The sequence below is a fragment of the Psammomys obesus genome, unplaced genomic scaffold (assembly GCF_907164565.1).
Source record: "Psammomys obesus unplaced genomic scaffold, mPsaObe1.curated_primary_1811, whole genome shotgun sequence".
NCBI classification, from domain to species: Eukaryota; Metazoa; Chordata; class Mammalia; order Rodentia; family Muridae; genus Psammomys; species Psammomys obesus.
In genome coordinates this window covers 57,702,669-57,721,647 of record NW_026585504.1, presented here as the reverse complement: position 1 = coordinate 57,721,647, position 18,979 = coordinate 57,702,669, and the positions used below count along the sequence as shown (strand labels likewise).

General features: G+C 44.4%; 1 protein-coding gene across 1 annotated transcript; it reads right to left on the bottom strand.

Moving 5' to 3' along the window:
• Positions 1-3,616: 3,616 nt before the first annotated feature.
• Positions 3,617-16,884, bottom strand: Nifk (nucleolar protein interacting with the FHA domain of MKI67). The gene is made up of 7 exons (XM_055601537.1): positions 16,739-16,884; positions 15,007-15,144; positions 10,239-10,347; positions 8,867-9,078; positions 7,667-7,747; positions 4,983-5,129; positions 3,617-4,470 (listed from the first exon to the last, which is right to left on the bottom strand). The coding sequence occupies exons 1-7, from the start codon at positions 16,841-16,843 to the stop codon at positions 4,273-4,275; spliced, it is 990 nt and encodes a 329-aa protein (XP_055457512.1). The 5' UTR covers positions 16,844-16,884; the 3' UTR covers positions 3,617-4,272.
• Positions 16,885-18,979: the final 2,095 nt, after the last annotated feature.

The following is an 18,979-nucleotide window of genomic DNA, read 5'->3' as shown; positions in this document are numbered from 1 at the left end:
TTTTGAGATGATGGCTTATTAAGGTTTTTATTGCTGTGATGAAACACCATGACTAAGGCAAATTGGGGAGAAAGGGCTTATTTCTTTACAGTTCCAAATCAAAATTCATTGAAGGAAATCAGGGCAGGACCTCAAGGCAGGAACCTGGAAGCAGGCGCTGATGCAGAGGATATGGAGGGTGCCACTTAGTGGCTTGCTCAGCCTTTCTATTAACCCAGGACCACTAGACCAGGGATGACATCACCCCCAATGGGCTGGGCCCGCCCCATCAATTACTAATTAAGAAAATGCCTGGCAGGTTTTTTTGCTCACAACCTTATCTTAGGGAGACATTTTCTCGATTGAGGTTTTCTCCTCTCAGCTGACTGTAGTTTGTGTCGAATATATATAAAACTAGCCAGCACAAATCTGAATAAGAAATCTTGGCCGACTTTTGGGGTAACTGTCCCAAACCCCATTTCCATGCCAACTTCAGAGTAATCAGTTCTCATCCACAAGGCTTGTGTGTCTTTCCTTTCCATTGCTAAGAATAATACAACAGGGGCTGGAGAGATGGTTCAGTGGTTAAGAGTACTGTCTGCTTTTCCAGAGGTCCTGAGTTCAATTCCCAGCAGCCATATGGTGGCTCACAACCATCTATGCTGGGAGCTGATGCCCTCTTCTGGCATGCAGTGTACAAGCAGATAGAGCACTCATATACATAAAACAAATAAATAAATCTTAAGAATGTCTCTATGTGAGGCACTTTATTAATGACTGATATATTATTAATGACTGTGGATGGTGTTACCTCTGGACAAATTGTATATAAAAATAATACAGCAGGAGTTTGTCCCACGGAGACAAGGCCTTGCGCCAGTTTAATTGGGAACCATTCATTTACAGTGCTCAATTTCCTTTCTTGAATAAGAATAGTAACATTGACTTCATATAATAGTTCTCATTAAACCAGTTAGGCCCTAGGAAGATGGTTTGGTGGGAAAGTGTTCCACTTTGCAAAAATAAAAATGAGTACAGACTGCCAGAACTCACATAAAAAGATAGGGGTGGAGCAGGGTGTGGTAGCCCACGCCTGTAATCCCAGCATTTGGGGAGGCAGAGCCAGGCTGATCTCTGTGAGTTCAAGGCCAGCCTGGTCTATATAGTCTGGGACAGTGGGACAACCAAGGCTACACAAAGAAACCCTGTCTCGAAAAGCCAAGACAGGTAGTTTCTGGGGACTCACTGGCAGCCGGCAGCCAGTCTATCTAATGGTGAGCTCCAGGTTCACAAAAACAAGCTCAAAAAATACAAGTGAGGGCTGGATGAAAAAGTGCTTACTTTTTTCATCCGCAGTCTCAAGAACTGAGTTCAATCCCAAATCCAAATAGGAAGCTGTATGTATGCAGTGGTGCTCATTTGTAACCCCAGCACTCACACAGTGAAATAAATGGGTGGCAGAGAAGGAGAGTCACCTATCAGCCTGTAGGCCAGCCAGCCTACACACAGCACAAGAAACAAGGGAAACCATGACTTAGGAAGGAAAGAACTAATTCCTCAGTTGTTTGCTCACCATGCAGAAAGGAAAAGCAAGCAGTTAAGATACTTAAAGTGATGTATATGACAATAATTTTTAAAAATTAAGAGATGAAGTGCTTGCAATAGTATCTGACACAAATACTAAATGGTGTAAACCACTAAAATTATAATACACTTCTTTATCATGCAAGAGTATGGGAACCCAAAGGTTCAAAGTCTTGCATACTACTTTAATTTTTTTCTTTTTGATAAGGTCTCCTGAATAACAAGCCAGTCTTAATTCACTATACAGCTAGGATGACCCTGAACTTCAAATCCTCCTGCCTCCATAAAGTACCACCACGATCAATTTTCAGTGCTGGGAATGCACCTCAGTGATTCAAGCATGACAAACAAGCACACCACAAACCTAGCTTATTTTGCTTTTCCTTTTTGAAACAGATTCTACATAACCCAGGCTGCCCTCAAAATGCTTCATTCTTCTACCTCCGATACTGTGTAGCACCATAACCAGCAGTGGAAAACCAGATTCAGTTCATGGTCACAATAAAGCATTTCTACTGTGATACACTGTGGTATCAGAGCTGAGTTGTTACAGTAAATGCTTCACTGTCATTACCTTGTGATTGTGGCTCCAGTGTTAAATTGTGACATTATAACTGTGATACAGTGGTACATGTGGAGTACCATATTGCCATCAGTGAACATTCTGACCTCAAGCCCGAGACATCACAATGCCACAACACAATGGAGCCTTGCATTATCTCCACTGACCTTTGTAACATCAAAATGGGTCCTACAGTCACATGTGGGTGTTGTGATGGCATAACTGCACAATCAACAGTAAAAACTGTTAGATTTGATACTGATGGGTAGTTTGCCTGTGTGTTTGTCTACAGAGTTGGGCCTGGTGTCCTTGCCCAGAAGAGGATGTTGGGAACTGGAGTTACAGTCAATTGTGAGCTGTCATGTGGGTGCTGGGAATTAAGCCTTTGAAGAGCAGGTGCTAATAACCTGAGCCATCCCTCCGGCTTCCTTTTTTTGAGCTCAGGCAAGTGTAAATGCTCATTTCAGTTTTTGTAGATGTGACATCTCTTAGATCTAGGTCTTTTCCTAGTATCCAAATCAGCGGCAAACATACACCTGTTGATGTCCATGTATAGTCAGATACAATCAAGTACAGATGTCACTCCTTAAACACAATCTCAATGCCTGCAGATGTCTAGGTGCTGAGGCCATAAGGATATTACAAGTATTGGAAGTCACTGTTACTTTGAGTCAATTGTTAGTCATCAAAAACTACTTCATAGGGTTGAGGATACAGCTCAGTGGTAGAGTGCACAGGGCTTAGGTTCAGTCCCCAGTAAGGGGGCAGAGATGCCAGGCAGGGTGGTTCATACCCAGAGGCAGACGCAGGAGGGTCAAGTAATTATCAGTGAGTCTGGAATACACAAGACTGTCCCAACAAACTAAAAATGGGACTGGGAAGAAGATACAGTAAATTACCTATCTCTCAAGCATGAGGACCTAAGTATGATCTTTAGAACCCATGTAAAGAACCAGGCTTGGTGGTGCACCCCTCAACAGAGAAGAGAGATCTCAGGGGCTTGCTGGCCAGTTCTGTCTCAAATGGTTGTTCTATATATGTGCCATGGCCTGTGTGTTTCTTCCTCCCCTAACATCACAGACATACACACATAAGTTAAAGTGACTGAAGAAAGTCCGGCTTACACACATATATATGGCACAGGCATTTAAGCTGTGACATTCTGACTTGACTCTAAGTCATATTCATTAGCTCAGACTAGTCTGTAGGTAAAGCTAAGTTCTAAAGTCTCAAGTGTCTGCTGGTGAATGGGAAAGGCTCTCACACTGAGAAATGTTCACCTGGGTCCTGAATTCACTGCCAGGTCATCAAGGTGCTATGTGCTGTGGTCTGAAATCAGAGTCACACCTTTAATATCAGTAGGTGGGAGGCAGTGGCAGGTGGATCTCTACCTCAGTTTGAAGGCAGCCTGGTCTACAGAGTGAGTTCCAGGATAGCCAGGGCTACAGAGAGAAACCATGTTTTGAAAACTAAAAAAAAAAAAAAGGCCTATTTCAAATGAATGACAGAAGACACTTTATCTCCCCTTAATGCACACACGCCAGACCATGTACACCCCAACAGGATGAAAAGAATGCTTACTCGTGATTGATAGGTATATTCAATAAACCTGAATTAGCAATACAAAAGCACAGAAACTTAAAGCCAGAAAACTTTGGTCACTATGTGAATCTTGAAGACAACTGCTGAAACTGATTTGTTAAGCCTATACACTAGCTTACCTGCAATTAACTATGGGTGAAAACAAGTCATTCTGGACTCATCAGCACTTGAACGCATGTAAAAAGCTGTACTCTATATTCACACCTGGACTGCCTTCTCTGTATTTAACTTCCAGTTTCAAATGCCTGAGGCTGAAGCCTGAAATAGTCCTTTGGGTTTTATGTGCACACCACCACACAGACAGTCAAAGACTGCTGGTGGTATCTAAGCCTGTAGTTTCACATAGACAGAGAAAACTAAGGGAGCTATAACGCCTGAATACAAATTCAGGTCAAAGGAGACAAGTTCCTGGTGGCTGTCCTCACTGGCATGAACAAACGTGTTTTTCCTCCAACAGTCTCGTCACAGCTTGCATGTCACTAGTAAAATATAGCAGGCCTTTGCAACAAAATCACACCTGCCTAGAAAATATGCACACGGATGCTTCAGGGATCACTGGTTGCTCTTCTTTTTCTCCGTCGTTTTTTCTCAGAACTTGCAGGTGTTGGAGTCTTTTGCCCCTCTTCTTTCACTGTGGGCACAGGCTGTTTGAAAACGATTTCATCATCCTTATCGTCGTTGACTTCAGCCACCTGTGATTGTCGTCTTTCCAAAAACGTTGGTGTACAAACTGGTGTGGGACCCTGAAACCAAAAAGAACATTACAGTCCAGGATTGAGCACAGGCATTAGGAACTACCACCCAACATCATTACTCTCCCAGCTTCATCAGGAATGACCACCGAACATCACTACCCTCCTAGTTTAAGTTGTACCATGTGATATATTTTCAGCCTGTTTTTAACTCCTGGTGACCTAAGTGAAGACAGTGAAGAGTTTAGAAGCTTAGCAAACTATGCAAATTCACTGACTAGAGATGCTTTATTATGGTAAGATAGTAGATAAAAAAAATTTAAGTCACTACTTAGGGATCTACCAAAATGTCACAACATTCAATCTAGTATATAGCCAAATTAATGGTTTATGTTTGTAACCTCAGCTTTCAGGAGCAGAGGCAGAGGGAGGAAGATCAGAAGTTAGGTTAGCCTGGCCACATTATGAGTTGGAGGTCAACCTGGACTACATGAAATCCTGTGTCAAACCTCCTTCAAATTATATCTCCAGCACTGATTCCCAGAACACAAGAACAAGCTCACCTGGCTGTCCACAGACTTCTTCTTATCCCTATTCCTTTTAGGCTTCTTCGGAATGTTTTTGGTAATTTTTTTCTTCAACGCTCTCGTAATCTTCTTCTCCTTTTTCCTAGATAGCCCTGAAAGCCTTTCTCTTGGGGTAGGTAAAACCTGAAAATAAAGGCTAGAAATTTAACAGTCTGCATATTTCTCAGCTACATGTATAGCTGTCTGCATATCTTTTAAATTGCCAAATAGTTCCCGTTAGCAGGGTAAGGCTTTGCTCTAACTAAGACATTATGGTGCATGCCATAAGCTCAGCCAGGATTACAACACACCCTGACCTCAAGTCTTGACTCAGCGCTCCTGTGACTGTTAAAATTGGGACTGAGTGCTGGGCCATGGTGGCTCATGCCTTTAATACCAGCACCCAGGAGGCAGAGGCAGGAGAGCTCTGTGAGCTGGAGGCAAGCCTGATCTATAGATCAGGTTCTAGGACAGCCAACGTTACTCAGAGAAATGCTATCTTGAAAAACAAAACAAGATTGGGACTGAGGGACTGGGGAGATGGTTCAGTGGTTAATAGCACTGTCTGTTCTTCCAAAGGACCCAGGTTCAATTCCCAGCACACACATGGCAGCTCACAACTGTCTGTAATTCCAGTTCCAGGGGATCTGACACCTTCACACTTACATACATACATACACGCAGAGAGAACACCAATATACATAAAACACAAATAAATTATCAAAAAAAGATTGGGCAAAGAGGTTAAAAGATAGCCAAAGTCTGAGGAAGATCTAATAAGCCTGGAAATAGATGCCATCTCTCACTAACTAATTAGTGTTTTGGAAAAATGCTGACAGGTTCTATGGAAGATAAACATTCTCAAGATTCAGCCAAGGAAGAGGTAAAACCTTCAGCAACCCCTATATTCTTGTTTTATAGTGAAAGACAGCTGGCATTAGTTATTGTAGCAGAGGGGAAAGTCCCAGCAAGGCTTCCTTATCTCATTTCCTGACTAGCAAGGGACTTAGCACTGGAGAAATGCCTCTGCTAATTCACTTCTTGTTCCTAGGGTTGCTATAGTCTAATGTACACACACCCATAATCACAGAACTGCTCACCTGACTCACGCTGACATTTATTTTTACAAATGAAATATTTGTTTAAAAGAATATGAAGCAAAATCTTAACTAAAATGACAAAATAACGAAGATCAAGAGGCTGGAGACAAGCTCAGTACTGGCTGAGGACCTAGGCTCAATTTCCAGCACCCACACAGCTAACAACTGTGTATTCAAGCCTGCCGAGGTCAGAGGGGCACTGGGTGCCCTACTTCATCGAAGTTTTATTTTCCTACGACAGTCTCTCAAACATGAAGCTAGGTTGGTGGCCAGCAACTGTCACATGTCCATGTCCCTCCTCTTCCCAGAGTGGAAGGCATGAATATGAACATACATCAGTCCTGGCATGTGGATAATAAGATCTGAACTCAGGTCCTTATATTTGCACAGCAAGTGTTCTTTCTCACTGGCCCAGCTCTCTATCCGGTTTTAAGCTTTTAAAAACGAGCAGTGCAAGGGCCCAGCTATTACAGACCCAGCACTAAGGAAGGCACGAGGATGAGAAGTCTTCAGAAAACAGTAAGTTTGGGCTTAGTATGTAAAATGGAGGCTCACTTGAGTGCTGCAGCATGGTCTGGAGTTACTGCTAATCGCTTGTCCCCAGAGATCTTTCCTGTTCTGCCAGCAAGCAAATGTTTAGTACATCAACTGATACTGTGTAACCTTGCCTCCAAAATAATCCCTGACTGGCCAATAAAAATGCCTACACTTGGGTTGGGAGAAGAAAGGTAGGAGGATTTAGCTCTCCAGCTTAAAGACAGAAGGATCACTGGGGGAAGAAGAGGTGAGAGTGGAGTCACCACAGGTTAAGCATGTGGCCAGGAGGAGCTTGCTCTGCCTGAGGAACAGCCCCATTTGGAACATGTATAAGTATTTATGGGTTTTGGCTGAGATTAGAAAAGTTAGCTTAGGGGGTTAGTTTCAGGGCAGTTCTAGTATACAGGCATATTAAAAATCTAACAGATTTCTGTGTCATTTACTTTTATAATAGCAGGTTAAATAATAAAACACCACCATAGTTCCATGTATTAATAGTAAATATTAATAGCATTCTACAACACTTGGGACACGTTAAAATCACTAGGTCTCAGCCCCACAGCGATGATACATGCCTTTAATCCCAGCACGTGGGAGGCAGAGGCAGGAGGATCTCTGAGTTTGAGACCAGCCTGGTCTGGTAAGTTCCAGGACAGCCAGGGCTACACAGAGAAACCCTGTCTCCAAGTGGTGGTGGGGGACACCAGGTCTCAAAAAAATCTAATGAACCCCCAAACACCTACCCCTACCAAATGAAATCTTTAACAAAAACATGAAGTAGCAGAAATTATTTTTTTCAGATAATCTGCCTTAAAAATTGTTTTTGGATTACTGTGTATGTATGCATGTGTGTGTGTGTGTATATGTGTGGAGGTCAGAGGGTAACTTTTAGGAGTCAGCTCTTTCCTTCAACCATGTAGAACCCAGGGATTGAACTAGGTAGCCATGCTTAGTGGCAAGTGTTTCATTCCAAGCCATCTTGCCAACACTATGGAAAGAGTTTCTATAGTAACTAACTGGTGGCCATTATTGAGATCATCTTACCTGGTTAAGCTCTGAGTCCTCAGGATCCTCAGGAGTGTCAGGAATGTCTTCTGAAATCTCTTTCTTCGGCTTAGGTAAGACCTGTAAATAAGCAAGTATTAAAAAGTTAACAATGTGCAAATTTGTCAGCTATATGAATAGCTGCAGCTGAATGCCTATCTTTTTAAGGCCAGCCTGGTCTACAAAGAAAGTTCCAAGACAGCCAGGGCTGCAACACAGAAAAACCGTATCTCAAACAAACAAACCCCCAACCAAAACTGGAGACTAGAGAGATCGCTCAATAATTAAAAGCACTGGCTATTCTTTCGTAAGAACCAGGTTCAATTACCAGCACCCAAATGGTAGCTTACAACTTTATGTCAACTTTAGTTTTAGAAGCTCCAATGTCCTCTTCTAGCCTCCAAGGGAAACTGGTGTCCACTGCTGGGCACCTGGTGCACAAACAGGAAATTATACAGGGGAAAGAGCTGGCAGGGGGATGGGGATGTCGTTCATATAAAGCAGCACACCTAAAGCCCTGGGCTATACTTCCAGTACCGCACAAACCTGGAATCATTACATATACTCGCAATCCCAGCACTCTGGAAGCAGAGGCAGAAGACCAGAAATTCTATGTCATTCTCAGCTGCATAAAAGTTTGATGTCAGCTTTGAACAACACCCAGTCTTACCAACATCGATAACAGTAGCAACCACTTATATTGGGCTATCTGTCTACTCAGGAGCTTGAGGCAGAGGCAGGAGGATCCATAATAAAGGCTTGACTGAGCAGTTACAGACTGTGTTCAAACCAGCCCACATAACTCAATAGATCTCTCTAAAGGGGAACTGTGTGTGGGGGTTGGAGGAATGAATGATGCATGTTCAGTACCCTGGGTTCCATCCTCACAGAAACACACACACACACACACACACACACACACACACACACACACACGCGCGCGCGCACACACACACACTGAAGTGCTTCAAAGTTTTAGTGAAAACCTTACAGAGAACTAGAATGTGCAAGTGCTCAGCAATATGTCAACACTTGCCTAGCATGGGCAGGCTCTAGCCTGGCCACCAATCAACCAAAGAGCCACAAGCACAAACCAAACCAAAAACCTCACATGTGAGGAGCACTGGAATAATCTTTATAATACAGACACGTGCTAGAACTACTGAGCAGACACCAAGAAAATCAGAAAAGGATATTTACCAATGAAGGAAAAGTATAATCAATCCCCTTCTTAGCTAGCCTCTTCCGGAGTAAATTTTCCTTCCTCTTAAATCTATATTCCATCTTTAACATTTGGAAACGTCCCCGTTTTTGATTGTAGCGCTTCACTGCTGGAAATGATGGCTGACGAAATGGAACATTCCACTCTTTAAAAAGTTCTTTATGAACTTTTTCTGGTGGTATAAATTTACCTATATATATAAAAACACAAAAACAGAAAGTAAAGGATCTTAATTTTAATATTTCCAGAAGGGCATTTCTTGTATGCTATAAACTAAGTACATGACAGACAATTCTTTGTTTGTTTTTGTTTTTCGAGACAGTGTTTCTTTGTGTAGCCCTGGCTGTCCTGGACTCGTTTATGGACCAGGCTAGTCTCGAACTCACAGAGATTCACCTGCTTCTGCCTCCCTGAATGCTAAGATCACAGGCTTGAGCCACTGTGCCCTGTGAGAAATGACTTTTTAAAACTCAAACAGAGCATGTGTGTGGGCTCACATGCCCTGATGCCTGTGGAGGCCAGAGGACAGCTTTGTGAAGTTGTCTCTCTCCACAGTTATGTGGGTTCTGGGAATTGAACTCAGGCTGTCGTACTTTCACAGCAAGCACCTTTACCTGGTGAGCTACCGCTGTGCCCTCTGTTTTAAATACAGGATTTCATGTAGCCTAAGCTGGCACCACAAACCCTGTGTTGGCTAGAATGATCTTGAATTTTTGATCCTCCAACTTCCGCCTCCCCCACACAGTAAGTAAAGGCATGTGCCATCAGATGCAGTGTATGTGTCCCTAGGGATGGAATCCATAGCCATGTGCGTGTCAGGCCAGCACTCTACCAGCTAAGCTACACTCCCAGGCCCAGATACTCTCATCCTACCCCTGATGGGCTAATGCTTTGTAGCAACAGTAAACAAACAAACAATTCTTTGTAGAACCCAGAGCCCTTTCTACTATTTTCCTCAAACCAGAGAGAGCTAAGCACCAATTCTCCCAGGTTCTTGCCCATCTACTTTCTCCTAGCAGGAGCCACGCCTTCCACTGCACATGGGAACACCCAGCAGCCCACACCACCAGGAATGTTTCTCTTGGTGATGGGCACTGGCAGAAAATGTTGCCAGGAAGCCCTGTGATGCTGTCAACTGTTCTCAGGGCAGGGCACTCTACTGCCTGCCTGTGCCTGTAGGATGCTGGGATCAAAGGTGCGCACCGCCAGGCCTGGCTTTCAGCCAAGTCTCGGTTAATCAACCTATTAAGGAGGGGTTACTCCCATTCCTGAGCACAAACCCCACAAGTAACTCCTTAACCTCATTACAGAGAACAAACAGTCCTCTTGCTACAAGGTCAGAGTACTTACATGATAGAAGTCTTTCACCAAAAAGGTAGTTATCCATTGTTTCTGCAACTATCTTGGCAACATCTTCAGACTCAAACTCCAAAAAGGCATAGCCTCTGCTGTGTCCAGTCTGCAACAGGAAACACACAGTTAAATCTAACACGTCAACAAGCTCCACAAGCCTCTGTGGATGATTATGAGATACCAGTCACAACTCTCACCACTCTACACACGCTGGAACTGTTAAAACAACAAGACAGTCACAGCTTCGAATATACAGATCTTCTGGTATCCCTTAAATTCTACTTGCATGACACATGTGAGTACTCTGGCCACAATGAATTCAATTACACTGTCCGGTGGCAAGAAGCTATCTTTTGGGCTCCCACAGCCTTAGACTTGTCTACTCATTTGTCATCTCACAGCAGTTCTATTTGTCATGGAGGCAGATCATACACCAGCAAGGGCATTCCTCCCCACCCCCATTAAAACACGGCAGTCTGGGCACAGGTGTAATCCCAGTTACACAGGAGGCTGAGGCAGAAGGAGCTGTTGGATCTTATGAATCTAATGAGGCCAGCCTGGACCTTGTCTCAGTAAAACAGGACTGTATCCCAGTGCTTACCAGTTATGCCTCGGGTTCAGTCCCTAGTAGTAGGGAAATGTGGGCAGCTCAACCTCATCTCACGTGGTGAAAACAACCAATTCTTCAGTGTCATGATGCTCACCAAGAAACTGACACTGATTTCTGTAGCCTAGTCAAAGGAACATGCCAGGCCTTGAGTTCCTAATCCCTGGACCAGCCCACAAGTACATTTCCTTACCACATTAGTCTTACATGTACTACAGGTTCTGGAGTTCAAATGCCTACGCTTTGATCCTGGTGATGTCACTTGACTTTAATTAACATGTAAACCTCAGGTGTCATTCCATGGAATGAGGACGATAAAATAACCTCTCATCAGGTTGCTACGAAAATACCAATAACCCACAAAGCTCAAAAGATACCAAAAACTCAACGTTATTACCATTTGGCTTTCTTTTCAAAATAAATACCAGCAATTTAAAGTTAATTTCAGCTACACAGAGTAAGGCCTGCCTGAGCGTCAGCCAGTGAACATCTACTATCAGTACTCTTAACCCAAAAGTACTTCCACTCCAAGATGGTGGAGGGGAAGGGGGGTGGACCTACAACCCAAGAGACCACCACTTTTTTATTTGCCTGTTTCAACTGCTGTATCTGCTAACCTGGCCCTAGTCCTGGAGGCTTCTGTACAATCTAACCTAGGCCTAGTACATTTTCAGCCTCTGAGACTTAGTAAGAAGATCGCCCTTTCTTGTTCTTTCTGAGCTGGCTGGCTCAACTCAACTGTTCTGGCTCAAACTCCTCTCCCAGCTGACTGATTCAATCTGGCCTTTCTCTCAGCATCTGAATTGCTCTGCTTGGCCTCAAACTAACTCTAACAATCTTTTCTAATCTCCTTCTCTGGCTCATTCAATCTTCACGTGAGTTCTCTCTGTAACCCGTTTCTGTACTGTCCCTTAAGTAGCTTCCCTTTCCTCTCTCTTCTCATGAGAGTTGGGCACATCCTATTCTGTCAAACCTTTCTCTGATTCATCATCTTTTCTGCCATTAAAGTAGACATCACTTTCAAACATGGATGCTTCCTTCTACAAACTAACTTTACTCAAGTACCACCATGCCTGGATCTAAGCTTTTCTTCACCTGAAACTTGCTCTATACCAGGTTGGTCTTGAGCTCAGAGATCTGCTTGCCTGTTTCCTGGGATTAAAGGCCTGTGTCTGTATTCCAGCTGGATCACACAGACCTAGAACGTCTTTGGATGTGATCTCTTGTCAGAACAGCCATGTTCTTAATTAACATTCCTCTATACACTGTAAACTAACAAATCCTCTGAAAAATAATTTGAAAAGACACACCATACCAAAACAAGAAGCAGGGGGCAGTAAAGTGACTCACCAGACAAAGGCACCAACTACCAAATCTAATGACCCCAGTTGAACTCTAGGAGCTACATGGTGGAAGAAGCAAACAAACCACCTGATTTCTACATTCACCCCTGCCCCATTCAAATCAATAAAATTAAGAAAGGAAAGGGAGGGGGGGGGGGAAGCAAGCAAAAAGCCAAGGGCTGGGAATGTACTTCAGTTGATAAGAGTGCTTGCCTAACACAAAGACTTGGGTTCAAGCCACAGCACCACATAAACCAGGCAAAATCACAGTTATGAAGTGGCAACAAAATAATTTTATGGTTGGGGCCACCACAACATGAAGAACTGTATATAAGGGTTACAGCATTAGAAGGTTGAGAACCACTGCTCTAGGGGCTGGAGAGATTGTTCAGTGGTTAAGCGCACTGGACATGGGTTCAATTCCCAGCACTCACATGACGGCTCACAATCATTCGAAATTCCAGTTTCAGGAGCTCTGATGCCTCTCCCTTCTGAATTCTGTAAGCATGCATATGGTGCTCAGGCACAGGCAGGCAAGACACCCATACACACAAATAATAAAATAAAACTCTCTTTAAGCTGGGCATGGTGGTACATGCCTATCATCTTAGTATTTGGGAAGCAGAGGCAGGAGAGCAACAAGTCCAGGGTTAGCCTGGTCTATGGAGCAAGTCCGGGAAAGAAAGCCAGCGCTACATAGTAAATCTCTGTCTTAAACCAATCAAATGAAAACCAAACACTTTAATGTTTTAAGCTCTGGAACAAACTATGGACTCATTTCCCACTGTACCTTCACTGGCTGAACAGTGCCCAGAACAAACACTGTATCTCCTGGTAGCTGACAAAGAAACGCAGTCATGCATCAGAAATGAATTATTTCTTTGAGGGACCCAAAGATATAATGGGGGGGGGGGGAAGGGGCTTCAAGATCAAGTGAGGAGCAGCTATTCTACGAGACTATAGTGTCTACAAAATTTAGATGTCATGAAGGAGGCGATGACTCAGGCAGAGGAAGCGACTGCTGAGATTACCAGGAAGCTGGTGGAACTATAACAGAAACACTTGACAAAAGGAAAAGAAGCCACTGGCCATGCTGGCAGTGGGACCTACACCAGACTCAACAAAGCCACAAAGAAAGCCAAAGCCAGGAGCCTCTTCATGAAAATTGAACTCACCTTCTCCTTCCCTACACCCAAACGAAAGAATGCTTTTCTTTCAAGGAGCTGGTTAGTAACCTTGCAGAGATGAAAGAGGGAGAAGTGCTCAGGGAATCAGGAGAGTCAGCCAGGAGGAAGGCTCCCAAAAGGAGGAGATCCTCTTCTGGGAGGAATCAGTTGGCAATAGGCTGGTGGTACCAAGAGCAGGGCCAAGAACAGACATTCCCCATAGGGAGGAATATGTCACAAGAGGACACTTCCCAACCCGCGACCCAAACCTCAGTAAAAGCAAATTTACACACACACACACCACACCACACCAAAACAAACAGCAACAAAATACAGGGCATCTACCAGAGGAGAAGCCTATCTTTTCTTCTTACATAAACCAAATTGAAGTTCATTAACCACAGAATTAGCAGTGACAAAATAAATATGGCCTACGTGCCCATGTAATCTGAAGCCTGGCAACAATTACTTCAGTTAAATGAACATTTATAATACTGATTCTGCTCTAGGGCTAGGTTGTCTTAAATTCTATTCCTTACTACCCGCTTCTCCTGAGTGAAGCCTTATAAGCAATGTGTGACCATGCCCTGTAAACCCACCCACCCCATGTACTTATGAGCTCCCTGATAGGTAGGAATGCCTTCTAACAAACCACAAACTGACTTAAATTTTAGTGCAAGTGTACACACCACCTGGAGGTCACCCTTGGATGCTGTTCCTCAAGATGCCTACCTTGTTCTGTTCGGGAACAAGCAGAGGCGGAAGGATGCCGTGTCTTCTTTTATGTATGGCTCTATACCTTAATATCTCGACCTGCTGTTTTGGCTTAACTGGCTGACAGCAAGCTCTGTAATCACTGCCTCTGGCTCCCATTACTGGGGCTACAGATACAGTTATGACTGACTGGCTTTTTATTCCATGCTTGAGGTAAAGGTGTGTGTGTTCTAAATCATGCTTACAGCTCTTACCATTAAGCCATTTCCTTAGCCCCTAACAACCCTGAATTTTGAAACAAGTTTCTCACTGGCCTGGAGCTGGGCTAGGCTGGCTGATCAGCCAGTCTCGGCGATCCCCCTTTCCCACCTCCCTAGCACTGGGATTACAAGTGTATATGACCATACTTGGCTTTTGAGCTGCGTTTCATAGACTGACAGTTACAGACTAAGCTACCCAACTTCCACCCTCACGCACGACTTCTTCCCTTTCTTTTTAGAGACACAATTCCACACTATGCAGCTATGGCTGGCCTCAAACTCAGAGGTCTGCCTGTCTGTTGCCCAAGTGCCAGGACTAAAGGTGTAGACCACTAAACCAGGCTTATTTTGACTCCACTGCAACCTGCAAAAGTTAATTTATTTATACTTATTTACCTAGAGACAGGCTCTCTCTATGTAGCTATGGCTGTCCTAGAACTGATGATGTAGACCAGGCTGGCTTCAGAAAGACCTGCCTGCCTCTGCTTCCTCGGTGCTGGGATTAAAAGCATGCCCCACCACACCTGGCTTGTGAAAAGTTCCTGAGTGAGAAATCTGTAGGTAACAATACTGTGTGGCTATGATTACAAAGGATGGCATACAACTGAAAAAACAAACAAACAAACAAACAGAAAACCAGAATATACATAGTTGAATTTAGATACAGAATCTTACCCGTTTACTTCTGGACAATCTGAATCTGGTAATAGTGCCAAACTGGGAAAAGTAGTCATGGATATGGCTTTCAGAAAGTGTTCCTGGTAGGTGGCCCAGAAAAATTACTCCAGGATTAAGTTCATCTTCCTTCTTTCGCTGAGGACAAAAACAACAAACAAACATTTAAAAAATGCAAACACATACTGTACCAAAACTTGTGTGTGTGTCTACACTTTTCTGAGCAGGGTCTTACTAAGGTGCTCTGGCTGGCCTGTAACTCACTATGTAGATGAGGCTGTCCTCTAACTCCTGAATGTGAGGATCAACAGGCTGCATCACAACGCTCTGCAAGGGTCTCCACTTTTCAGTATGCTACCATTCGGTAACTTCAGAGAATACTAATTCTAAAGTCCTTTTTCTTTCTTTATTTTTTCTTTGTTTTGGGACAAAAACTTTGTGTAGCCCTAGCTGTCCCCAGCTCTGAGGACCAGGCTGGCCTTGAACTCAAGAGATCTACCTGCTTCTTCCTGAGAATAAGGTCACTCACCATCCACCACCCAGCTTTCTACAGTCTTTTTAGATAGGCAGAACTCTGCCTGTCTCTGCACCAGGATTGAAAGTAAACATAACCTCGACTGGCTTGCAACAGAACTTTGAAAATAGACGGACTCTGCAAGAGAGACTCCCAGAGTTGTTCTCTGACCTACACATGCCCACATGCCCTCACCTGTGTATCCCTCAGCACAGCATGTGTTCCAAGAGCTGGCTGTATTCTCAATCAATGGACAAGCAAGGAAAGGCCTGCCATTGTCACTTTGAACCCGAGACCTTCGACTCTGAATGTAGTTCATTCGCATCTAATCATACTATTTGTAGTAGTATACAGACTGTACTTCTCTGTCACAACACTCAATCCTACAAATATGTTGCTCTATCAGTAGGGGGAACTATGCAGGTGATACCAGCATTCATGAAATAGATATAGGGCTTCAAGGTCTGGGCTGCACATCAAGTTTGAGGCTAACTTGGGCTACAATAGACTCAGTACTACCACTAAAAAGCAAAACCCCAAACAACAACAACAACAACAAAACAAACAAAGAACCCTTCGGTTCTCCTCAATGCACTTCATGTTAAAAGCCAAAGGGAAGCCGGGCGAGGTGCGCCCGTCTGCAATCCCAGCACTAGTGGAGGAAGAGACAGGCGGATCACTGGTGAGTTTGAGGCCAGCCTGGTCTACAAAGCGAGTCCAGGACAGCCAAGGCTACACAGACAAACCCTGTCTCTAAAAACAAAAACCCAAAGGAGTATAAAGACCACCGTTGGCAAATAGCTTGACAGGTAATGTCTGTATTTTCTTTGGCTGATCTCTGATCTGAATACTTAGTCCAAGCTATTTTCTGACTCTCAGTTCTCCTGCTTCCCCCTTCCAGGTGCTGGGTTTTCGGATCCGTCTTCAAAGCACTCCGATGTAAGGGGACATACTTACTTAACGAATGCTGCGGTAGGCCACGAATCCTCATTTTTGCGGGTGGAAGCAGAAGGGTGGCAGTTTTAACATAGTCTGAGATTGGGAGGTGCCGTGCTCTCACACGTGGTAACCCTCCTTTTCACGTGAGTCCTGAGGGCCTAAAGGGCCAACTCTCACACCGATTCCTGCCCTGCCTCCGTCTCCTTCCGGACTTGAACCACAGTCTCCAAGCCCGGGAGAGGTCGGCTCCCGGTTCCGCCCGGCCACCCCGCCGCTCACCTTTTTCGCGCGCTGTTGCACCTGCGTCAGAGTCTTTTGAAATTTTAAGTCATCCAGCGGGTTTAGCGCCAGACTGGGCTTCGCGGGGCCGGCAAAAGCCGCCATGCTGGAGAACGCCGCACAAGGTAGCCCACGCGGAGCTTCCGGAAGTGACGCTGCCATCGCCTCGCGGAAGCGGAAGTAGACAATGGCAAAAGCGTAGCAAAACAGGCTACCAGAGAATCTGGTGTTGTTGCTCAAGCGCCACCAACTGGCAAGAAGCTGAAAAAACTTTCTCAAGTGGAATGAAAATAAACCCTAGAGCGGATTTAGCTCAGTTAATGAAGTGCTTGCTCAACTTGCACGAAGTCCTGGGTTTGAAACCCTACACCGCATAAACCGTGACTTAGAGCCCCACTGTAATTCCAACACTTGGAAGGTGGGGGTGAGGCAGGAGGATCAGGAGTTCAAAGCGATTCCCAAATAGATAGTGAGTTCGGAGACAGCCTGGCTCAAAAACAAACGCAGTCCCAAATATTACACCTCCGTATCGGCTATTCACAGCAGTTTAAAAGTTTTGTAAACTTTGTATATACTTTGTAAGCCCTCACAGCAGGAAATTAGCCAGGCCCCCACCTGAGGTACTCCACAGTGCCCACCCGCCTCCCAAGACCTCCCTAACCCTAATAGCCGTTTTCTTTTTAAGATTTATTATGTATGTAGTATCTTTAAGATTTATTATGCATACAGTGTTCCACCTGCATGTATGCATGCCAGAGGCGGGCACCAGATCTCATTATAGATGATTATGAGTAACCACATTGTTGCTGGGAATTGAACTCAGGACCTCTAGGAAGAACAGCCAATGCTCTTAACTTCTGAGTCATCTCTCCAGCCCCAAAGTAAGAATCATTTTCTAAGGGTTGTGATGTTCATTCCCAGCTTCTAGGTGGGAGAGTGGAACAGCCCCACCCTATGAGAAAACAAATTCCCGGCTTTGATACCTCGATCAGTAGAGTCTTTCAGAGGTCTTCTGTGGTAGGCTCCTGTCCTGTTCCCTGTCTTCTCCTGCTTCCGATGTCTATTGCGTTTGTACTTGTGAGTGAAAACTGAGCATCTTCCCTAGGGTATTTCTTGTTGTTTAGCTTCTTTAGGAGTTTAGAGTTTAGTACGTTTATCCTATATTATATGGCTAATATCCACTTATGAGTGAGTATATACCATGTGTGTCTTTCTGCTTCTGGTTTACCTCTCTCAAGATGATCTTTTCTAGTTCCCACCATTTGCCTGCAAATTTCATGATTTCCTTGTTTTTAATAGCTGAGTAGTATTCCATCTTCCTCCATTGAGGGACATCTAGGATGTTTCCAGCCTCTGGCTATTATGAATAAAGCTGCTACAAACATAGTTGAGCAAGTGTCCTTGTTGTATAGTTGAAGATATTTTGGATATATGCCTAGGAGTGGTATAGCTGGATCTTGAGGTAGCATTATTCCTAATTTTCTGAAGCTGAGATTCATAGCCAAACTTTGGGCAGAGTGCAGGGAATCTTATGAAAGGAGGGGGAGACAGAAAGACCTGGAGGGACAGGAATGCCAAAAGGAGACCAACAGAGCCATAAAAACTGAGCCCTGGGGTCCCTGAAGGGAATGATACCTCAACCAAGAACAATGCAAGGAGAGGTCCTAAAACTCAGGCTCAGATGTAGCCCATAGACTCAGTCTCCAAGTGGGGTCCCTAGTAAGGGGGGCAGGGACTTTCTCTGTCATGAACTCAGTGGCAGGCTCTCTGATCATCTCCCCCTGGGTTGGGGGGGGGGTACGGCCTTGCCAGGCCACAGGAAGACAGTGCAACCAGTCCTGATGAGACCTGATAGGCTAGGGTCAAATAGAAGGGAAGATGACCTCCTCTATCAGTGGACTAAGGGAGGGTCATAAGGGGAGAAAAGGGAGGGATGGAGAGGGAGGGATTAGTAGGAGAAAAGGGAGGGGAGGGAAGGTGGGATTGGGAGGAGACAAAGGAGGGGGCTACAGCCGGGATACAAATTGAATAAACTGTAATAAATGATAATAATAAAAAAATAAATAGAAAGAAAACAAATCCCACCAGTCCCTAAGCTCCCCCAACCTCAGGACTTGAAATCCCATCAATCCTCACTCACCATGGAAATTTCCACCCCTCAAAAGATCTATAACCCTGCTTTCCCCCCCCCCCCCAGTTCCCAGTCCCCACTCCCAGTTCTCTGCTGTTTCTCACCCGAGC